General features: G+C 37.4%; 1 protein-coding gene across 1 annotated transcript in view; it reads left to right on the top strand.

The window, feature by feature from the left end:
• Window positions 1-21,245, top strand: part of KIAA1328 (KIAA1328 ortholog) — a gene marked incomplete at its 5' end in the record, with an annotated part of 167,931 nt that overhangs the window by 10,314 nt on the left and 136,372 nt on the right. Inside the window, one exon of the mRNA XM_017746573.1 lies at window positions 3,901-4,016. Within this exon, the coding sequence (XP_017602062.1) occupies window positions 3,901-4,016 (116 nt within the window). The remainder of the gene's footprint in view (window positions 1-3,900; window positions 4,017-21,245) is intronic.

Below are 21,245 nucleotides of genomic sequence, written 5' to 3' on the forward strand. Positions count from 1 at the left end.
AGGCTGGGCATGTTCCAGATGCCATTCTTTGCTTGGAATTGAAAACTTGTAGTTTTCAGGAATGGTCACCAAACTATTCTCATCTTTGCTGGCCAGTTGGCAGATTAATACCAGATTGGCATTTATGAAAAGATTAATGTTCCCAAGGAGTGTAGGACTGGTCAGTGAAGTTTTCAGTGTCTATATCTCTAGTTTAGTTTGTCTTCTGTCTTAACTAGCTGAGCCACAATGTCCTTAATGCATTTCAGATTTCTCTCAGGAATGGTCACCAAACTATTCTCATCTTTGCTGGCCAGTTGGCAGATTAATACCAGATTGGCATTTATGAAAAGATTAATGTTCCCAAGGAGTGTAGGACTGGTCAGTGAAGTTTTCAGTGTCTATATCTCTAGTTTAGTTTGTCTTCTGTCTTAACTAGCTGAGCCACAATGTCCTTAATGCATTTCAGATTTCTCTTGGTAAAAGCTCATTTTTTAAGATTTTAAAAAATAGAAGACATTGTCTTTAATTTGCTTTCTCAACTTTGCTTTCAGTCAGAAAGGGCTGAGTTCTGTCCCTAGTGTAGTGCTGATCTGAGTATTATCATCGCTCTTTTTGTACATGTCAGTTTTTCATTAAACAAAAGTTGAAGTGCTGTTGACTTGTGCAGTGCTTCAAAAATTCCACCTGGAGAGCATGAGTCCTGCTTACTCAGTGGAATGAGTCAGTGTCATCAGCAAACTCCTTTATCAATTCCTTCTTTAGATCAGGCAGAAATACTAGTATCAGCAGTGGACTTGGGACCATACAATAATAATTGGAACTGGTGAAATAGGAATTAATTTTAACCCTAAGGCAGATGTCCTAGGAGGGCTTTTTGTCAATATATTTGCATGATGAGTTTTTATTTTCCGAAAGAGGCGCCTGTAAAATAAAATATTTATTTAAATGCATCTAGAATTATATAGGCTTTGAATTGTTGGATTTAAAACAAATCTTGAACAAAGATGGTGCATGTCCTGTGGCACAAGGTAGGTGAATGTGAATTGCATGCAAGAAAATGTTGCAGACACTAAATGGAAGGAACAGTTCCACTGATTCATTGTCTTTGCTCTCAGCTGTCAGTCCTCTGTTTGATCCTGGAAGCAAGAACAGTGGAGCTGGACACCAGCATGTTGCTCAGTGGAGCAGTTGTGCCCTTTGTAGTTGTGCCTTCATTCTTTCACTGCTCTTTTCTGACCCAAGTGGGTGAACAGAGGGTGAAAATACTTTTGAGGAGCATTATATGAGCCTTGTAATGTTTTTGTGCAGCATCAGTGAAGCCCTCCATAGTTCTGCTAAAAATCATATGTTCTTTACTGCCAGAAGGCAAAGAAATAAGTATATAAAAAACCTCTCACTGAGCTATTTATAGGAAGTGACATAAATCCAGCATAATCTGATGACATTCTTGTATTCCTTTTCTCTAACTTCCTTTTGCCACCTCCTGTGAGTAACCGTCTTTTGTATTTCTCCTGCCCTTTATGGGCTGTCTCCTGCTTTGTGATACATAAACACATACTGCCACATTTCTTCTAAGATCACTTACTGTTCTCAGTCATTTACTGCACAAGATATGTGGCACAATATATTCATGTGTCTGGGAGTGTGACAACTTGCTGTGATCTGTGTTAAATACAAGCACAGCACGTGAATGTGATGCACACTGATACAAGCAACAAATCACAGAATCTAGAGATGAGTAAAGCCTGCTAGGTTTAGTCTGATTTCTCTAGTGCTCTGTTCTTTCATACTCTTTTTTTCTTATACTGTTGTTCAACTTTAGTGCTATTGGGTGCCAGCATAGCCCAGTGTTTGTTACCCCAAACCTTTTTCTCATGCAGCATCACTCCTTCAAGTTCCTGAGTAAGGTTCCTTCCTTCCATAGCATCTTGGAGATGGTACTTGTTCTCTCTTTCCTTTCCGGTTCCCTGCCCTGCTCTTGTTCCCTTACTGTCTTTGATCCATATGGTCATTGCAGTCTTCACTGTGGTTTTCAAATTGACTCTTTTTGTTTTTGCATCCTTCACTGATTATGTGAAGGAAGGTCATACATGCTGTAGTCATTTAGGTGGTTGCACTGGACTCGGAGGAAACAAATGGGCCATGGTAAGATATGAAAGCCTCGGTCTGCAGCCTGTGGCAAATGTACTGTGGCTGTTACTGCAAGGATGTGTAATGGATATTCCTCAAAAGTTTGTTGCCTGCTTAGCTAAGGAACGCAGAGGTGTTGTTGTGGGTCCAGAGTTGATACAAGTGGTTCTCTTTACCACGTTTCTTTAATGCTGCGTGCACAACCTTTTTGACAGCCTGTGAATGGAGGGGAAGGGGCCTAGGAACAGGTTGAGCTCATCACACTTTCCCAGGCCAGGCCCAAGGTTGTAAGTGAGACCCTGCACATTTGACTATTAGAATGCTTTTACACTAAACCTGCGTCTTTTTTTCCCTGTATTTTAGAAACTTTATGATTAATAGTTTGATCCAAGCTTTCAAACTGGCCTAATTTAAAGAATTTGATTATATGGTATTTGTTGTTTGTCTCCCTCTAGGTTTGTAGAGAAAAAGTGTGAGTTTCAGTATTTTTCTTTCCAACTTCATGCAGTCTGCTTGAGCAGATATGGGAAGGGCTGTGGGTTGATCTTGGAGTTGGGGAATACTGCTTGTCTGTAGTTCATCCTAGGGGAGTGACCCAGTTGTGGTACTTATGACTTTTCCACTGGAAGATCAAAACAAATCTGTGCCCTCTTAAGGGAAACCATGGTATCAAATGTATGGCTCAGTCCTTGAATGAAACATTCTGTTGAGAATATGAGTCTGATGGGACGAGTGGAAGGCTTAGTCTAATACTTATATATATATATATATTTCTTCTTTCCCTCCTCTTTCCTCTTCCTGTAAGATTGTTCCACTTAAAGGAAGTTAAAATTGGAGTTTTCGAAAAGTTGTATTGCTTTGGTCTCCTGTCACCTGTGTTGTGGCAACTGTTTCATCATCATTAAAGACTGAACTTTAAGAGCCTTCAGCAGCAGAAATCGCCTAAGTGCAGAGCAATAATATTTATTAGTCTAAGCTCATTACTTAATATTTTTGTGGAGCTTTTATAGAACCATGATTTCCATGCCACGTTTTCTAGCATAGTTACAGGATCATCTGTGCATAATGATCTTCTTGCCTACGTGATACCAGAATAATTGTTTTTACAGCCTGCTCTTAAGGTGCAGAATAAATGATCATTGTAAGCCTTTCTCACATTGTCATCTTTTAATCTTGATCCAATTATTTACACTGAGCAGCAAGATACAGGGTGCCATGCCCCAGACAGAAAGGAAAATTTACTCCTGCAGCTTTATATTTGAAAATCCTCAGAAAAGGACAAACTGTTTTGTTTGGAGAAAGCTAATAAGAAAAATGATTCTTTCCTGGACTTGTACTTGACCAGTAATGGTGAAAGGATTAGTTCATAGATTAAGAAACAGAAAAGTTTTCCAGATTTTCTTCCTGTCATGTCAGCTAAGCTCTCCCATGTGAGTTTTCTGTCTTCATGTTGTAAGTTTGTAAGTATCCCAGTGAATTTTCATTATGGCTGGAGGGAATCGGACTGGAAAAACCCGATTGTGGGGTTCAGGTCCTTACTTTGTTCTTCCATGCTGCCCATTAATGTGCCTGTGCTCTACTGAGACCAGTGTTTTTGGAAAAAAAAGAGATGTATTGCATAAAGTCTGCGCATCTTCCTGTGTAATATATTAGAATAAACATCATGAGGAACTAACCTGCTTAAGGGTGGAAGGGATGTTATCCATTTACCTGCAAAGTGGCGGAGGAGTTGGAAGTCAGGCACTGTGGTTATGGGCAAATATTTTATTTTTCTCAAATTCTTTTCAGAGTAAGTGAAGAAAAAGAAGTGACAGAAGAACGGCTGAAAGCTGAACAGGAGTCGTTTGAGAAGAAGATCAGACAGCTAGAGGAGCAGAATGAACTTATCATCAAGGAAAGGGAAGATATCCTTTAAAAATATGTGCAATGGCTCACTGAAATAAAAAGTGAAATAATTGTTCTATAATTCTATATGGCATAGAATAAATCTGCATGTGCTGCCATTCAAAAGCAATCAGAAAGATGACTTGTCAGCATGTGACACTGGTTCATTTGAGCTTAAAACTGCCATCCAGCTGTTCCTGTGATGTTGTTTTGCTATGAAATAGATATTTGTCAACTAGAAATGACAATAAGGAATTTACACATTAAAATATGATTATAGATTTTTATTTCTTTTTAATTAATTCTGTTAGGTGGCCGTAATTTAGGTCTAAGACTTGCATGATATTCCATTTCTCTCCATGTCCAGAGAAAGAGAATCTACACTAAATGCATATGAACTAAATATATGTACTAGGAGGTTTAGCGAGCTTAGACTTTTTGTTTGGTGTAGGGTTGGTTTGTTTGTTTGTAGAAACAGTTAGCAGTTTCTCTTTTCTTGCAGACTGTGACTTGCATTTCTTTAAGCTGCATATCTGTAGTCCCAATCCTGGAATATCACATGCGAGGTCACTATTGCAGGAATTGCAGTTTTTCTTTCTGTTGTGTGACACAGCTTTACAAAATCCTCTTATTCATTTCTCTTCCAAGTCTCTGATATTGGTGCTTTGTTGTTAAATTTCTCAGAGGGCTAAGGGTTGGCTACAGTGGGATAGGGAAGACACAGGGCTACAACTGCAGCAAAAGCAAATAGTGTGTGATTCATTGGGAGCTGCATTTCCAATAGGGAGGGTAGTAATGCTGTTTTAAAAAGCACGATGGAGCCCAGTATGCAGTACTATTTTCAGTCCTGAGCCATCCCATGTTCAAGTTAAAAATGAAGTTAGTGACAGAAAGAGGCTGTTCAAGCTCTGGGCCAGTGTTGATAATTCAGAAACTTAAACATGAATTTAGAGGAGGGTTCTTGAAAATTCAGGCAATCCTATTTCACAGTTTAGCACTGAGAGGCTTAACAAAAACAGTGCTTTCCTTATGATGGAACTTGCTTGGCTTAGGAAAGGCATTCAGTGATGTGTGGTCTCTCTCAGCAGGGCGTTGCCCCTGATGACCTAGAACATCCCTGGTAGCCCACTGGGACTTAATTTTTTAGGAAGAATTTTGTCTCTTTGTACTAAATAATATATTTATCAACAAATTTAGCTGGCCATGAACAGTTACTGGAAAATATTAGATCTGAGGTATTTCAAGAACCATTAGGTGTGACAACAGCTCTTTGACATTGATTTCACTGGAGCCAGTATTTTGTTGTATATTAGAGCTTGTGTATTCAGTGAACTCATGAATGTGGGTGGGATGCATGTTCCCAATTTTTTTGTAATTTATCCACACAAAGCTTTCACTAATTCATACAAAGCTTATTTGGCTACTGGAAAGTAGACATGCGTGCTTGTTTTATTGTTTGGAGTTTTTTCCCTTTATTTTTTTCTTTACCAGAAATAGATTGCACAAGCATGAATACTTTTCCAGAAGTCTGGTAGACATGGCAGAAGGTTAATGCATGCAATTTTACACTTCATAAAACTCTGTAAAACCTAGATATATAAAACAAGGTTATAATTTAAAACAATGTAATTTTAACTACTGCAATACTTGCCTATCATACATGAATGATTCAAGATCTTCAGTGTAATTCTGATCACTTAATTTTTTAAAGCTTGTTGCAGAGACAAGGAATAGTAGAAATTACTTGCTGATGCTGAATACAGATTATGGCTGTTTCAAGTAATACAGCAACTTGAAATTCTTTAAGTTCTTCTGGACTGTAGTGTCCACTTGCAAATAAGATATCAGGGATATAGTACCATAAGAAAAAATCTTCAAGTCTGTTAAAATCAATTTTACTTTTGTTCTTCCCTCTGCATAGCTAATTTGTTCTCTAAAAGATTACTTTCTTTACTGCAGTATTTAAAACTGCAGTAATAAATTGGTGCTTCTGATACAACTGCAGCTGTCCAGCAAAGTGCAATTTCAAATTGGTAAGGGTTTAGTTCAGTTAGCATGGGGATTGTGTTGGGTTTTTTTCAGCAACATGTATTTTGTTGTTTTGTTTTTTTTTCCTTGAGACTCTTGGAGGAGAAGTATTGTTTGGTGCTTGAAATCCCAACTTTGAGGAAAATCCATCCTTATTTTGTTGTGGTTGCTTTTTTTCCCCCTGAGAAGCTGTGAGGACCCCCTCTATTCAAATTCGTTGCTGGTGAATTATGACAGAAGCTTTGGGGGTAGAGAAATGTGTGGTATGCAATGATCTCACTACAAAACTTTGAGTAACTTAGCAGTATTTAAAAACCAGTTTCTGTCTGCAGCCCAAGCTCACATTTGCTTTTGAACTTCAGTGCCGTCTGGGTATTATATATATAAGTAAAATATATATAAAATAGAAATAATATATGTATAATATATATTATATATAAATAATAATAATAAGATATAATAAAAATACAAATAAATATATATATAAACTATATTTAAAATATAAAATTTCATGCAGATTTAGAAGTCAATTCTACCCTTCCTTAGCAGTTGAAACTTTGAAAATTGAGTACTTGGTACTAGGGCGTGCTGTTAATGGAGAACAACAGTGATGAGCATGCTGTCAACCACAAATAGTCCAGCCTGTTGTCAGGGTTGCCAAATAATTAGTCTAACAGAATTAAGGAAAATTAGGGATTCAAATATTTAGCTGGTCTACACCTTCTTCCTAAAGCGGTATTTAAGCCTATCATCTTATAATTTGGTCAAAAGTAGATATTTTGGCTTGGCTTGGTCTCATGACATTTATACTTCAGACTTAACTTCAAAAGAAACTTCATCCAAAGTGTTTCAGACAAAGTGTTCCAAAACCAAGAGAGTATCAAAACTTTGTTTTGCTTATAATAAACTCTTTTGCTTATAATAAACTGGAAAGATCTCCTAAGAACTGCTGCTGTTCTTAGGAGATGTGGTGTTAAGGTATGCATGCTGGGATGACATCTCTTGCTGTTTTTACTGAAATTTGCCCAATTGGGCTGAACTGGATAATTCAGTAACAGCTGCTCCCACTCTTTTGATGCCCTCTTACAACTATGAAGATGAGAAAGTGTGGGGAAAAAAAATCACTTTCTGAAAGTGAAGTTTATGTAAAAAATAAAGGGAAAAATGTAAATGGAGTGTGTATTGGAAAAGTGAGATCTAGAACCTGTCTGGAAGGAAGGATTTGGAAAAGGAGGTTGGGCTGGACATGATTGATGTGAAAGCAACAAAAGCCTGTGACTGATGGTATCAGAAATGTTTGGGATAAGCAGTGAGGGTTAGTAAGAGCCAGGATGGTGGAAGGTGACATAGGATCAGTTAGACAATTTTAAGGCAGCTGATGCAGGCAGGGATGTGTCTGTTCAGGGTATTTGAGCGCTCTCAGAACTTTTGTAACAGAATTTGGGAATAACCTCATGTGAGAAGAATTGCCATGTGTAACCTCCTTTGATGTCTTCTACAGCATCCACTCTTGGTATTTGTGTTCTGTTTGCTGCTGTATGGTGACTAAACTGCTTCTAGTGGCAGTCTAAATTCTGGCATTGGCTTTGGAGTGTGTGACTCGCAACTTCCTTGTTCTTATTTGTGTTATTTCATTTGCATTTTTACAGTAAGGGATGAGCAGTGTGTGCCATGTTATGCACTTAGACTACTTGTGCTGCTTCTTTTCCACTTTAGCTAGGAGCTGCTAATAGAAAACCTTGTGACTTTTTTTTTCCCTGACATATTTTCAGGCATCTGTTATTAATTTAGGTCCCAAATATAATTTAATTTAACAATCAGGAAAATATCCTTTGTAAGATGCCCCAATACTGTCAAGATATGTGTCTTAGGAAAAAAGTTGTGATGGGATTATTAAGAAACAAATGCTACTGATATTTCATAGCTCAAAGAAATTATGTTGTGGTCTTTAGCTTTTCTTTTTATCAGCATTAGGGATTTTTTTTCATGTAAATTTGATGGTGCTGCATAAATGAAGATGAAAAAGCAGCCTTAACATTTCTGTGAAGATTTATTAATAGGTGAAGCAGAAACTTCTTTTAAAAGAATTTAAAAATCGGTTATTGAATTCTAAGCTCTGCTTGAATTATTATTATGTAGTCAAAGAATAGGCAAATAAAGGGAAGAAGAGAGGCTATTTATTACGAATTTTTTTTTCTTTTTGTAGATTTAAACTAATCAGTTGTACTAAATTGCTGTTTTAATTTATATTTAGGATATAAACTTAAGCTGGGTTGCTTAAGCTTTTTGTTGGAATTATTTTCTGACTGAACATAGACTTACAAAATAGTTTGACCCTGAAATATCATCCAGGTCCAACCCCTGGACAGGGACGCCTTCCAGTAGACCGGCTTGCTGAAGACCCAGCCAAATTCACACTACAAATCCTGTATGATTTACTTGGTTAGTCTTAAAATTGATCACAGACTCTGTTTACATATGTCCTTAATATTATAGAACTACTTAATTAGTTGGTTTTGCATGCAGTTAACATGAATATTAGTTTAACTAAAACAGTTCATTTGCTTATAGTGTTAGTGAGACATAGAATATTAATTTGCTGGAAGAATAATGAGCTTTATAAGCATTATCTAGAGACTTTAATAAAATGCTTTTAGTTTTGCCATAGTACTGTTCATTACATTAGTCTTGCATACATAAATTAGGGCCACTTACATATTTTCTCCTTTTCCTATCTTACTGTGTTAATGTAAAATTAGTAGTATTTTTCAGAAGAAAAAGAGTTACTGACTTGCTTAATGCAAAGAACAAAATGGTAGAAAAGGAGGTATCAGAGTAAAGAATTTACTTGCTGCCTTATTTTCCCTATGATGTTAAATTTGATCTTCTGAAAATATCGGCTATTCTGCTTCCTTTCCTTTTTTAATTGGACTCACCAAGTTGTCGTCACAGGTGAGGGAACAAAGGTGGTCTTGCACAGAAAGGCTGTGGCCACGTGTTTTGTTGCATGTGTGGTCCCAGTGTCCTGCGTGGCAGATTCGTGTGTGTGTGCCTCCCAGATGCTGCTGTTGGCAAGGGGACAGTCTGCACTCAACATGACAGCACAGTGTCAGGGGGAGGTGGGGTGTGGACATTAACACTGGAGTTAAGCCATCTATATATGAAAATGGGTCCTTGCCTTGATGTGCCCCCTGCCACTCCCTTCCAAAAAAAAAACCAAAACAAACCAAAACAAAAAAACCCCCCAAAAAACCCCCCCAAAAAAACCAAGAAGAAAATTTCTGTATAGAGGCAAATTTGCCATTTGCAGGAAGCTTGTGCTTTTGAAAGTCAGGCTATTTATTTAAAACTCAGTAACAATTTTGGAGATTAACTTTGGCTAAGTCTGTTCCTGATGGTATAGTTTCTGACAAGTTATGAACTGAGGGTCTGAAATGACCGTCATTATTTTTCTTTTATTTCTTAACTTGGCTCCCTCAGCTTATCATTTTATGTTTTTTCCCTTTCTATTTTTCATATGTGAATGCATACTATATATCTTCTTGTGCATCATAATTTGTTTGAAGGTGTGTGAGGAGAATGAAAAATTAGTATTTTGCTCCTTTCTTCCATTTTATCCAACTACTTCACTCTCTGAAGGTGTTTCTCTTACTGTTATTTCAGGTATCCTACTAGTAAATGTTTCTAAGCAACCATTGTGGTCTATGGAAAAGAAGCTGCACTTATTAAAAGGCCCTGAATATTTATATGCTATTCTGTAACTGCAGTATTGGTTAAATAATGTATGTATTTACAAACTTAAATGTAGAAGAATCAGTCAAGGACTATTGGGTAAATAAGATATTTTAAATTTTTCATGAACTTTTAAACTAAAGCAAGGTGAAACATACTGTAATGTTGAGTGTTCAAATGGATCAATGGTTGGAGATCCATTTGAAGCTTTCTGTGCTTAATCCCAGTTAGTTCCTTAGAGCCCAATCTAACCACACTGCCCATGTTATGAAAATACCCAGAATCAGCAGGCAGCGTCTAAGCAGTCAACAACTGCCTCTGTAGAATATGAGCTGGACAGGCTTTTTGCCCTCAAACTCTGCGTTCAGTGATGCAGGATTGTCCATGAGATTGTAGTGTCGGCATGGAAATACAGCTGTGGAATGGGAGATGCAGATTTGCTCTGTGTTTTATACCAAGGGTGGAATGGTGTTCTGTATGTGTCTGACTGAAGAGATGTTCCCACCTAACAGCTCTTGTATAGAATTCTGGAATTTCCCTGAGGTGAGTGTTGAGGGCCAGTAGCCTTCTCTCATCTCCCATGTTTCATAACGTTTTTACACTGGGATGATCTCTACCTGACTAGAGACTTGATGATTTTGAAACTCAGTAAGATCTGGAGTTCTGCTCTGCCAGATTGTTGATAGCCATGGGTAGCTATATGGTTCCCAGACAGTGTGTCTCCTAGCTCTGAGTATCTGAAGCACAGATTTATGGTATTATCTGTATTAACTGTGTGGTGGGCATGTCAGAACTGGATATGTCTAAACTGAACAGGAGACACCTGTCACTGGAAATGCACGTTCAGCCATGGCAATCTCATATATCAGTATCAGGTATTTTAAGAAAAAAGAAGTGAAGCAGTTCAAGTAAAAAAAATTCTCTGTAGGAGTCAGGCTGGTCAGTTTAAGTGTCTCAGGTGAAAGACAGATCTTCCTGCTTTTTCCAGATACTTGTACTGAGCAGGCTACTTACCTGGCTGAATTTTACCCCGGTTCTGTGGTTATTGCTGAAACATTTGGCTTTAGACGTGTGAGCTTTCAAAGTGATGTTGGAGTTAAATTTTTTCTTTATGATATTTGGCTCATTTGAAAACAAAGACTGAGATCTTTTAAAAGGAGGCACAAATGGGAAAATGAGATCATTAATTGTTGAAGCTGGTACTGTAACAAATTGACTAGAAATGTGGATTCAGAGAAATTGATGTACTTTATCCTTCTAAACTAAATGAATTCTCCATCTGCTTCAGCTTCTCAACTGTAATGAGGACGTAGGGCTGACTCTGCTATTGGTTTCTCTGTCTTCCTGCACTATTTTGGAAAGTTTAAACATTTCTTGCATAATTAAATACACTTTCAATAAATCAATCTCATAATAATTGTTGTTCAGGAGAGTTCATTATTCAGTTCAGTCTTTTAAATTACTGTTCTTCTTTAAAGGATTCTTCTGACGTAATGGCTTCTTCTAAATCCATTTGCCATGCTCTGGCTTGTAATTACTTTAGATTTGAAGAATAAAATGAATGGCTTTATTATTAATCAGTAGCAAATTTGTCTTACTGTTTTTAGAGTGGCCTTCACTCATGAAATAGTTTTAATGGTCTAGATAGCAAAACACTTCATACCTCTCTTTCAACAGAGATTTAGTGAAAGCAATCAGATAGTTTTGTGGGTTTTTTTTATTCCATCTCTCTCCCATCAAACATTTGTCACAGTGACTGTCATCATGTGTTTGCTGTTGTATTCTGTGAGCTGCTGGCCCTCTGAAAGCCTTGTTTTGCTGCCTGCTTTTAGATTGGAAATTTTTCAGGCTGGGATAGGCTTTATTTTTGCCTTGTGCTGTGCATTGCACTGAAGTGCGTTGCACTTAAGCGCATTGCACTTAAGCATAACTTTAATTTAACATTGGCTTTTACAGTGGACATTGGCCTGTAAGAACTTTGTCTCTCTTCAACCATGATGAAAACTGCATCTGTTCCTTAACCCCTCTCTGCTGATGTGGGATTTCATGGACCTTAGTGACAGTGCTTTTGTAGTCGAGAATTACAAGTCTATCTCCCCATAGCAAGGTGCCATCTTGTTTTACAGTAGTTGAGACTGGACAGGTAACTGTCTTACATGAATCTTTTCTGTTTGGCATCAGTTCTTTGTCCGTAGTCTCTTGTAAGGTTGCTCAAATCCATCCTTAATTTTAAACTGCCAGTCAATGCAAACTAATATAAATGCATTTTTAGCCTTGCTAAACTTCTTAGGATCTAGTGGATGTTACACTAATATCTCATTTCCATAGACTAAGAAAATGAAAGTGGGTTAGTTGTAGAGTTATAGACACTCAGTAAATCTCAGCTTTTAATTTCTTTAGGAATTCATTACTATAACAGCACTCTGGGTTTTGTTTCCCCTATCAGTTGTGATGTTTAACCAGGGCTGAGAATTTGGAGTAACGCTGAGGAATTGGAGAGAACATCGAAAGAGGAATGAATAGCATCCTTAAAGTCTTAATTCCATAGCTCTCTAGGAGGTTATTGAAAGCGTAAGTGTAAAACTGGGTGGAATTTATCCGGATACAAGAATTTCATTGAAGGCTTTTACGTATACCTTTTATCCTTACTTCTGTTGGCATTACACCTTCTTTAGTCTAGTTTCAGGAGTTGTAATTTTTCATTTCACATTCACAGTTTTCAGTTCAGGTCCTAGTATGTATGTGTTTATTTAAATGCATTTTTAACTGTGGAAATGGTAAGCTTTTACTGATGGCAGTATGGTCACTTTCATTGCACTTATGGCAAGAGATTTGCATAAAATGTCATCCCCTTCTTGGGACAAAAAATACCCCAGGGTTTATAGCACAGGGAGTACAGTTGTAGTAATAAGGATTATGTTGCTGATAAGTTCCCCTCAAGGCCCAGTGATGGTAATACCCCTATATTTTGTCTTTAAAGAAAACTGCTGAGAGGCAATAATTTTTTTTTGTATGTGTCCCATTTTCATTAATGCATGGTAATTGATGGAGTTGCAGTGACTTGTAACAGTAATGAGTTCTAAACATAAGAATGCACTCCTTTCTAATAAGTGAGCACTGCTGGGGTTTAAAAGCGTACTAAATCAGTTGCTTTAGTATGAATTTATTAGTTTTTTTCAGCATTAGCTTTAATAGTAGTTATTTACATAAGCGTACATCCCATTAACCGCCATCAGGGCTGGAAAACATGCTGAACTGTTCATATTTTCATATAATTATTGAACATAATGGTATCATTTGCATTTCTAAACAGTGATGTTTCTGTCAGGCTTGGAAATAGTGTCTTTACGCAGTCCCTATTTCACATCCACTTATTTGACATCGTTAAATTTTATGCTAATGTGCTTCCCTAGAATGTCATCAGTAGGACAGATGCTTGCACTTTAATATACAAATCAGTGGTGCTTTTCCCTCCCCCCTCCCCTGAACTGCAAAAGAAATAAAAAAGCATATCTGCACTTTTTAGATATAATTTGTTTCATTCTAAAGAATCTGTAAGAAATGAAACTTGGCTTTCACCCCCGTTAGTCACTTCCGAATGTTGTAGTAACAGATACCTTCATTGTGAATGGTGGAAGACTGTCCTCTGCCTGAAGGAGGAAGAGTCTTCTAAAATTCAGGGCAATTATGTTAAAATAAAAATTGTAGCCTTGAGCTTGCCACCTGTGTAAGGCATGGAGCCTCACAGAGCAAGCTGCCTGGTCAGACAGTGGTGCATGGATTTCCTGGCAGCAGAGCATCACTGTAAAGGTTTAGGGAGGGAGCAGTTTCACCTGCTAGACTCTGTCAGCAGAAGTGCATTTTGAGTTGTACATTGTCAGGTTTTTGGTTTTACTCTTAAAATATTTTTTTCATTTTGCAGACAGGCAGAGGTATATGAGCTCTTGCTAGCTAAGTATGGATGGTAGTTGTTGTATGAACAGTGCTGACTTCTTAAAAAAAATACATAAGAACTTTGATATTTGTACTGAAATCAGCACTGAAAGCAGAGCATCAAAACCCTGAGCAACATTGCCAGTAATTGTAGGTTTGAATGTGGATATGATGGAATAAAAATAAGTATAATCAGCATCACCACCAAAACCACCCTGCTTTTCTTCCATTTGAAAATGAAATAAATATGTTGCATCTGGTTCTGTATGAACTTTATCTCAGGATGACTTCCTTACCATTGCAAGTAGAGTGCTAAAGGTAGAGCAGGTGAGTGCAACCTGCAGTATGCAGTTGAGATCACAGGAAAAAGTAACTACTGAGATACAGAATGTGTTGCTTATGAGCCAGACATGATCCATGTGAATGAGCCTGGAAATCCAGTGGCTCTCCAGCCCAGTTCTCTGCTTTTCCCTGATTTACCAGATGTGGCGTCGGGCAATTCTGCTGTTTTCTCTCCTACTCACCTATTTAAAAGTTTGTAGTACTTCTTGCTGGCCTTTGTGTGACATGAAGGTTAAATGTATGCATGTTGCTCAGTTACGGCACTTCATGGACACACTCTGAAAATTTTAAATAAAACCAAGAATTTTAAGGTCAAGGAAAAGACTGAGAGAAGTATATTACACAGGTTTGCCATTTTCATTGTTTTATACATAAAAATACACATTAAAGAATACCTTTCTTGGTCATGTCTTAGAAGAGGTTGGAAGGAGGCACCCAAGTAGAAAAAGGTACATGGAGTGAAATGAAAAGGTTTGTTTTATGCATAAAGGGCTTTGTGAGCAAACTGGAGATGTACTCTGATGGGTTCTGGGCTTGTGGTGTCTTTAATTATAGATGATTAACAATTTGCTAGTTGCTTTGCAGACAAGTATGGAGACAAAATCCCCTGCTGGGAAATGCTTGCAGTCTAAGACCTCATTCTGGTGGTGTGTGTAGAGATGTGTTTTTAGTCATGAGAAGTAGCAATATTAAAACAACAATAAAAATTTTGATGATATTGTCTCAGAAAGAACCATAGGATTTTTGAAGGGTTCCTATCAGAGTTTTGAGCTTGCAATAGGACACTCAACCATTTTGTAGCAAACAATTTGGAGCCAGGTGCTTTTTGGTACACCTTTTATTCAGGAATAAAATACAGATGCACCAATGTAGAGTAGCAAACTGGTGAGCTGTGCTAATTTCAGCTGTGAAGTATTGGGAAATTTAAAGAGAGCACCTCTGGCATTCAGAGCAGACTGTTGTGCTGCAGAGAGTCTGAGCTGACCTCTTGTCAATGTCTCATTTAAATCCTGAAAAGAAGACTCTAGGTAATTGGCAAATATCCTTATTTTAATATGCGGCCATAAAAAGGTAACGTATGATGATTTTTAACATCAGAAGATTAACATTTTACCTTTAAATAAAATATGATTAACTGGTACAGAATTAAAAGTAATAGAACTGAAATATTCAAACTATGACTCTGTGGTGTCAGCTTATGCATCAAGTGTGACAGTTTAAGTACTGAAGTGATTTAAAAAATGAGTCAGCTGAAGGATGTATATTCCAAGTAGTGAGAATAAAATCGAATAAAACAACTGTGGCTATCAAAACTTTCTCAAAACGCCCTGGCTGAGTGAACCAGGAGACCAAAGTGTGGCATTGTTTACAGTGTCTGGGTCTTGCCCAGGTGCCAGGGCAGGTGCAGTGAGGGAGTAGTTGGCATGCTGCTGTAATGGCATCCTAATCTGTGATTTTAAGCCACCAGGTCATGATTATGCTTAAATTTAGTAGCCAGGCCAAGACTCTTCTTGGCTTCTGGATTCATCTACCTCCAGGAAGGTTCAAATATGATTGATTTAGCAATGTTTCAGCAGTTTGCAGTCAGCCAGGCTTTTTCTTACTGCTGTACAATTTCATTTCTCATGGATTGGCACATGTTTTGATACATGAAGCTGCATGTTTGCCATCTGAATTACTTGGTGTTACTGTTTGGAAACATGAAAATGCCAATGTCAAGGTTTGTCATTTGACTTCTGCATATTTTAAGTCCTTGTTAGTAAAAATGATGCTTTTTTCCCGCCCAAGTAGTTCTGTAAACTCAGCTTGGAATTTTACCATAAAGTGGCCCCTTGCTGTCTTCTGAAGTCCTGTAACTGAATTTTTAGAGTGCAATTTGGGCATTTAGTAGTCTTGTAGAGGTTGTTCTCGGCATGTTTGTTCACATTAAGCTGTGACACTTTGAAATTGTGTAGGAAGAACCAAGAGGAGGATGGCTTATTTCAAAATGCAAAAATAAAAGAAGTGGTAGAGAAAATGTATTTTGGTCACAAAGAGTGGCAGGTCTAATTTTGTTTACATCCAGAGAACAGAATACTGAAGTAAGTGTGTTGCTTTCAAGTAGTTTCTTCAGAGAGTAGAATTTTAGTAATCATATAAAAATGCAAGCAAAGCATTTAACAGCCTTTATAATACATGAACTTTTCCAGAGTGGATTTCTTCATATTTCATTATCTTCAGGGAGAAGTTTTTGGTTTCTATAAATATTGCTGGACACATTGATGAAAGATCCTTAGATGATTTTAAAGATGTTACTCATCATCTCTTAATGGTGCAGAATAAGACTCAAGTGAGCACAGCTTTTAATGTCCAGCTGTCACTTCAGGTAACTGGACAAATCTGGTGAGGCCTTATTGCTCTGTTTCAGTGCAAATAACCATATTTAACTTGCCATTGCTCTTTGCTTTAACCTGCTAATAAATCTATTGCATAAATTTTTCCTATGAAAAGAGGGAAGTTAAAAATGAGAAATATGTTTCTAATTATCTGCAGAGAGAAGTTATGGGAGCCAGTAAAATGAACTTACCTTCATGACCAAATTTGATTATGGAGAGGATTGCCTGGTATTGTCTCTGGTAGTGTGGGGCTAGATTTGGTAGCCCAGAAAGGCTTGTGGTTTCCCCAGAAAGCCATCTGGTATTTCCTGGGTACATCTGCTCTGATGCACACACAACTTGTGAATCCCAGTTGATTTTAATGAACTGTTTATATTAAATTTCTCTTATGTTGGAAAGGTTCATGTTAGTATATTATGCTTGTCTTTCTGGAAACAACCACAGGACAGTCCATTTATAGTATATGTAGTATATATATAGACTAGTCCATCCAGTATAATTGCATTGTTCTGACCAGACAGTGAATGCATCAGAAATTCTCCTGGCTCATCTGTGGGGAACAGATGAGTATCAGGAACCTTCTGGCCCTTTCAAACAATCCTCTTAACATATTTCTGTTCCTAAGGCTGTAAATATCTGCCTTGGTTCATTTGTTAGTTCTCTCCTCTGTGCCATGTTTTAAAGATCAGTGTTTTAGAAGAGCTTCTGATGGGTTTTTTTTGACACCTCTTAATTTCCAGGCTAGACACAGTCACAGCTAGCTTAAACATGCTTGTTCTTGTGCCAGTGTTTAGCTTAAATAGATCTTCCTCTATTTCACGTTTATGTAGAAGTGATTAGAGCAATAGGCATTCTCTCTCTCAAGGGGAAAAGAGGACAAAGTGAGAGAAGTTTCACTTGTTGTATGAATGATAGGAAGTCTTGGCTTGTGGATTAGAACGGGCTGGAAATCTGAGTCAAATGGAACAAGGCTGAGAGGGATTGTGTGACTGAAAGGTCAGAAAGCTTGGCAAAGTCAGAACAGCAATGTGGATTAATTGGGATTTGTTTACTTTTTCTTGCATATAGAAGTTGTCTTGATGAAGTTCATCTTTGCAAAGCTACATAGAAAAACTTCTGGTTGGTTTTACAGAAAGTCCCCAAAGGTCAAACTTAAATGCACAAGTATGTTATGATTAAAGGTTGGTCCTCTAAAGTGACTGAGATGACTGAGCAGACAAATTACAGTGTGACTTTAAGCAGGCCTCTTGACTTCCCCCATGGCAAAGGTGTCTTTTTGTTCTTCTCGTTAAGAATCCTGTTCAGTCTTGCTTTATCATCAGTCAGGGACATAACTGTGGGTATTCTTTTGCTTGTTGCTCAAGGCCATTGGGCTGTTGTGAATGCTTTAAATTTTCAGAGAAAAGGCATCATGTAGCTGGATTTACATTAACTGTGTAGCTAGTGGTGTCTCAGAACTGTAAGTGGTGCTGTCCACAGTAAAGTCAGGATTTACTTCCCAGCATTATGATTTTTACCTTTTAAATACCAATAATAAAATAATCAGAGGTTTGGGATTTTCATCTGCAACAGATTTATATTTTACTTGCCTTTCATGGTGTGAGTTTTCTCTGTGTGTGAGGAAATAAACATGGCTGAAATAATTCTGAAAGAAATTACAGGACAACTGATTATTAATTCAGAGTTGCTAAGTGCTGTCCTTGGGTGTTTATTTGGGCTTCATCTTTGTCTTGATCTGTCCCTCTTTTGGATGATAAGCAGCTTTTTGCCATTGCCATGTATGTTGCTCTTTGTAGGCAGTAAAATAGATTCTGATCTCATATTTCATACAAAACATATGAAAGGAAAGCTCTGCAATTAATATCTTACTGAATGGATAACTTTCTGCTGGTCCTTGAAATTAGGTAAAGTGTGGGTAACTTGAATTGCAGGAGCTTTGCACTGCAGTTCATAGTTTTGACATGCAATTACTGTGGTTGTGCTGAATCAGTGGTATTTTGTCTCTTTTACATCTTTTTGGCCTCAAGAGCAACCCAAAATGTGTTTGTGAGCTGTAATAAAGACTTGGTTCTTTCCCCTAGCTCTCCCCTCTGTCAATACAGCATTGCTTAAGATGTTCTTCTACTTCCTTTTTCTTTCAATGTCAAGAATTTTATTTTAGTAGGACTTGTGAAATCTGGAGACTTATGGAAGATTACTAAATCTGCCAGAAGTTTATAAGGCTCATGAAAAGTATATGAGATTATACATAAACTCTTTTTCACTCTTTGGATCTCCTTGCTAGATGATGTGAAACTTCATTGCCTAGGAAAGAGACTTTCTGCTCAGGAAAATAGTATGGTATATTCTCCATATTTTCCTAGAAGATAATTAGTCTAACTGTCTTAGAAGTGTGTTCCTTAATGTGGATCTATTTTCCAATGCTGTTTATTTTGAAAGGGTTGTGTTGTGTATTGGCTGTAGGTTGATTCAGTTTGTGTTACTTTGTGTCATATTTTGTATATTTTGGAATTTAACATTATTTTTTCATGTCTGCTTGTCACTGAAGATCGTTTTTAGTCAGGAGAAGTATGGATGTAGGAGGGGGCACGAAGTTTCAAGGGGAGGCACATAATGGTGTGAAGCACAAGGCTTTGTAGAGTTTCTTTGGGCAGCTGCATGGAGGACAAGCATTTCTGTCCGTTGTGGACTGCAATTAATGCTGTTACATCACACAAAGAGAACTAGGGATGATATCTTGAGTTTCTACTCCCGGCATTCTGACAACATCATGCTTGTGGATATATTATCTCTGAGGCTTTCTGATATCCTTCCTAAGCAATAAAGATAAGTGATGACCCATGTGCTGTCCATGCAGTCTAAGCGGTGGTGAACTCCTTGGAGAGATGTGCTGGAGGCCAGTTTGCTAAATCCTGCCTCTCACCCGTGGCAGCATTTGCCTTGCCCACCTTGATCCCAGTGGCATCTGTGATCCAGTGCTTTGGGTGGGCCTGCCACTGATGTGTTCAGGGAGTGCCTCATGTGTCTGTACTGTGGGCATGTCCCAGAAAGGAGTGCAGTAGTCAGTCACAACACAAATTATGAGTGAAGCATTTGGAATTGTTCTCTCCTGAGGAGACTCAGCTATAAATCTATGTGAATGCATGCAGTATTTCTTCATTTTTCTGCTCATCTCCCATTTTTTTGTCAGTTATGTAGTAATGAATTTACAAAGAATGGAGAAACTGAGTTAGTAAGTACTAGTTTATTGTATTAGATGCATTTCCCCTGAATTTGTTAAAAGTTTGTTGTTTATCTTTGGAATTAGGGTTCTTTGATCTCAATTTCATGTCAAGCAGAGTGAGTCTTCGAAAGTCATCTGGGTAGTGGACAGTAGTTCTTCAATGCTTGTAAACTTTTATATCAGAACAATCATCATCAAAACACTTTTTTTGTTGTGGACTGTGGACATAACAGTTTCGTGTTTACAAAGCCAATTTGAGAATCAAATGTAGTATTAAGCCTAGTGCCAAGATAAGTGTCTGATAAAAGGAGAATAACTCACTGTAACATTTTTGTGTGTTAGGCTGCACTGAACGCACATTACATAGAGGGATGGTGTCGCACTGCAGGATGTTTGTCAGGTTGTTTTCATTGGCCTGACAGAACTCCAGTATGAAAGGTACAGAGTAGGGACAGATTCAGTAATGAACTTGCATACCAAATCATCTGTCGGAACCCTGGTCAGCTGGGAACAGACTCGCTGACAGACGTGAGACTCCTAGTACAGCTATGTGGTGCTTTGTCTTACTTAAAACTCAGTTGGCTCCTTGGTCTGTAAGTTTTAATAGAGATGCAGCCTTTATTGCCACAATGTCAATTTTGCTGTAGTTTATCCTGCAGAATGTTGAATGCTATATGCCCTGATCTGTGAAAAGGATGCATTAGGAGTCTTAGAAAATACAACAATGCTCAAAACAAATTTTGATTAAGATTCATTTACAAAAGGAGTCTCCCACAGTTTTTATAGCCTTGAACAGACAATGGTTTGGTGAATAAACTGTTATATGCAAAAATTACAACAGAATTTATAGTGGTTAGACAGCCTTGGTGCAGTGCTAGGAAACTGTTGTTAATTGATCCTAACATTTTATTATGATGGATCTTGTGTAGAAAAGAAAACAACTTCTAGTATGTTATATATTTTATTCTTTCTTTTTCAGTTATTTCTTAGATTAGGAATAGAAATCTCTTCCATCAGCCTTTTGGCTTATATAGTAGTTGTTCTTAAACAGGCATTGAAAATTAAAGACAGGCAACATTTTTTTTTCATTTAGAGCTGATCAACATTTTAAATTTCTATTTTGCAGGCATTGTTAATACTTTGAAGTGCAATTTTGTTTCACTAAAATGTATTTCAAACAAATTCAAAGATGCCATGTTTTGATTTTATGTTCTTTCATGACATAGTGAGAGACTCATGTTGTGATCCTGCTGTTCTGATGATTGTGCTCTGACATAATGGAAGTGATTTATTTGTTTTTTGAAACTATGTCAGTCTGTCATTGGCAGCGTGCATAGTGTATCAATACTGAATCAGTCATCCTATCAGACTTTCAGCTACTGCTGAAAAAAAATAATTTTGGGTTTTTTTTTTTAATAATGAGAAAAACATGACAATTTGTGATGAAAGAAAACTTCTACAAGAAAGCAAACACCTGATGCAAAATGAAAATACTGTCTTCTATGAAAAAGGAGAGTATTTTCTTAAAATTCAGCGTGTTGCTTTTCTTCTTCTGTTTGAAAAGTGATTTTGACAAAAGGTTAGTGTTATGTTAACAGAATACATTAGAAAAAAAA

The sequence above is a fragment of the Corvus brachyrhynchos genome, unplaced genomic scaffold (assembly GCF_000691975.1).
Source record: "Corvus brachyrhynchos isolate BGI_N302 unplaced genomic scaffold, ASM69197v1 scaffold139, whole genome shotgun sequence".
NCBI lineage: Eukaryota > Metazoa > Chordata > Aves > Passeriformes > Corvidae > Corvus > Corvus brachyrhynchos.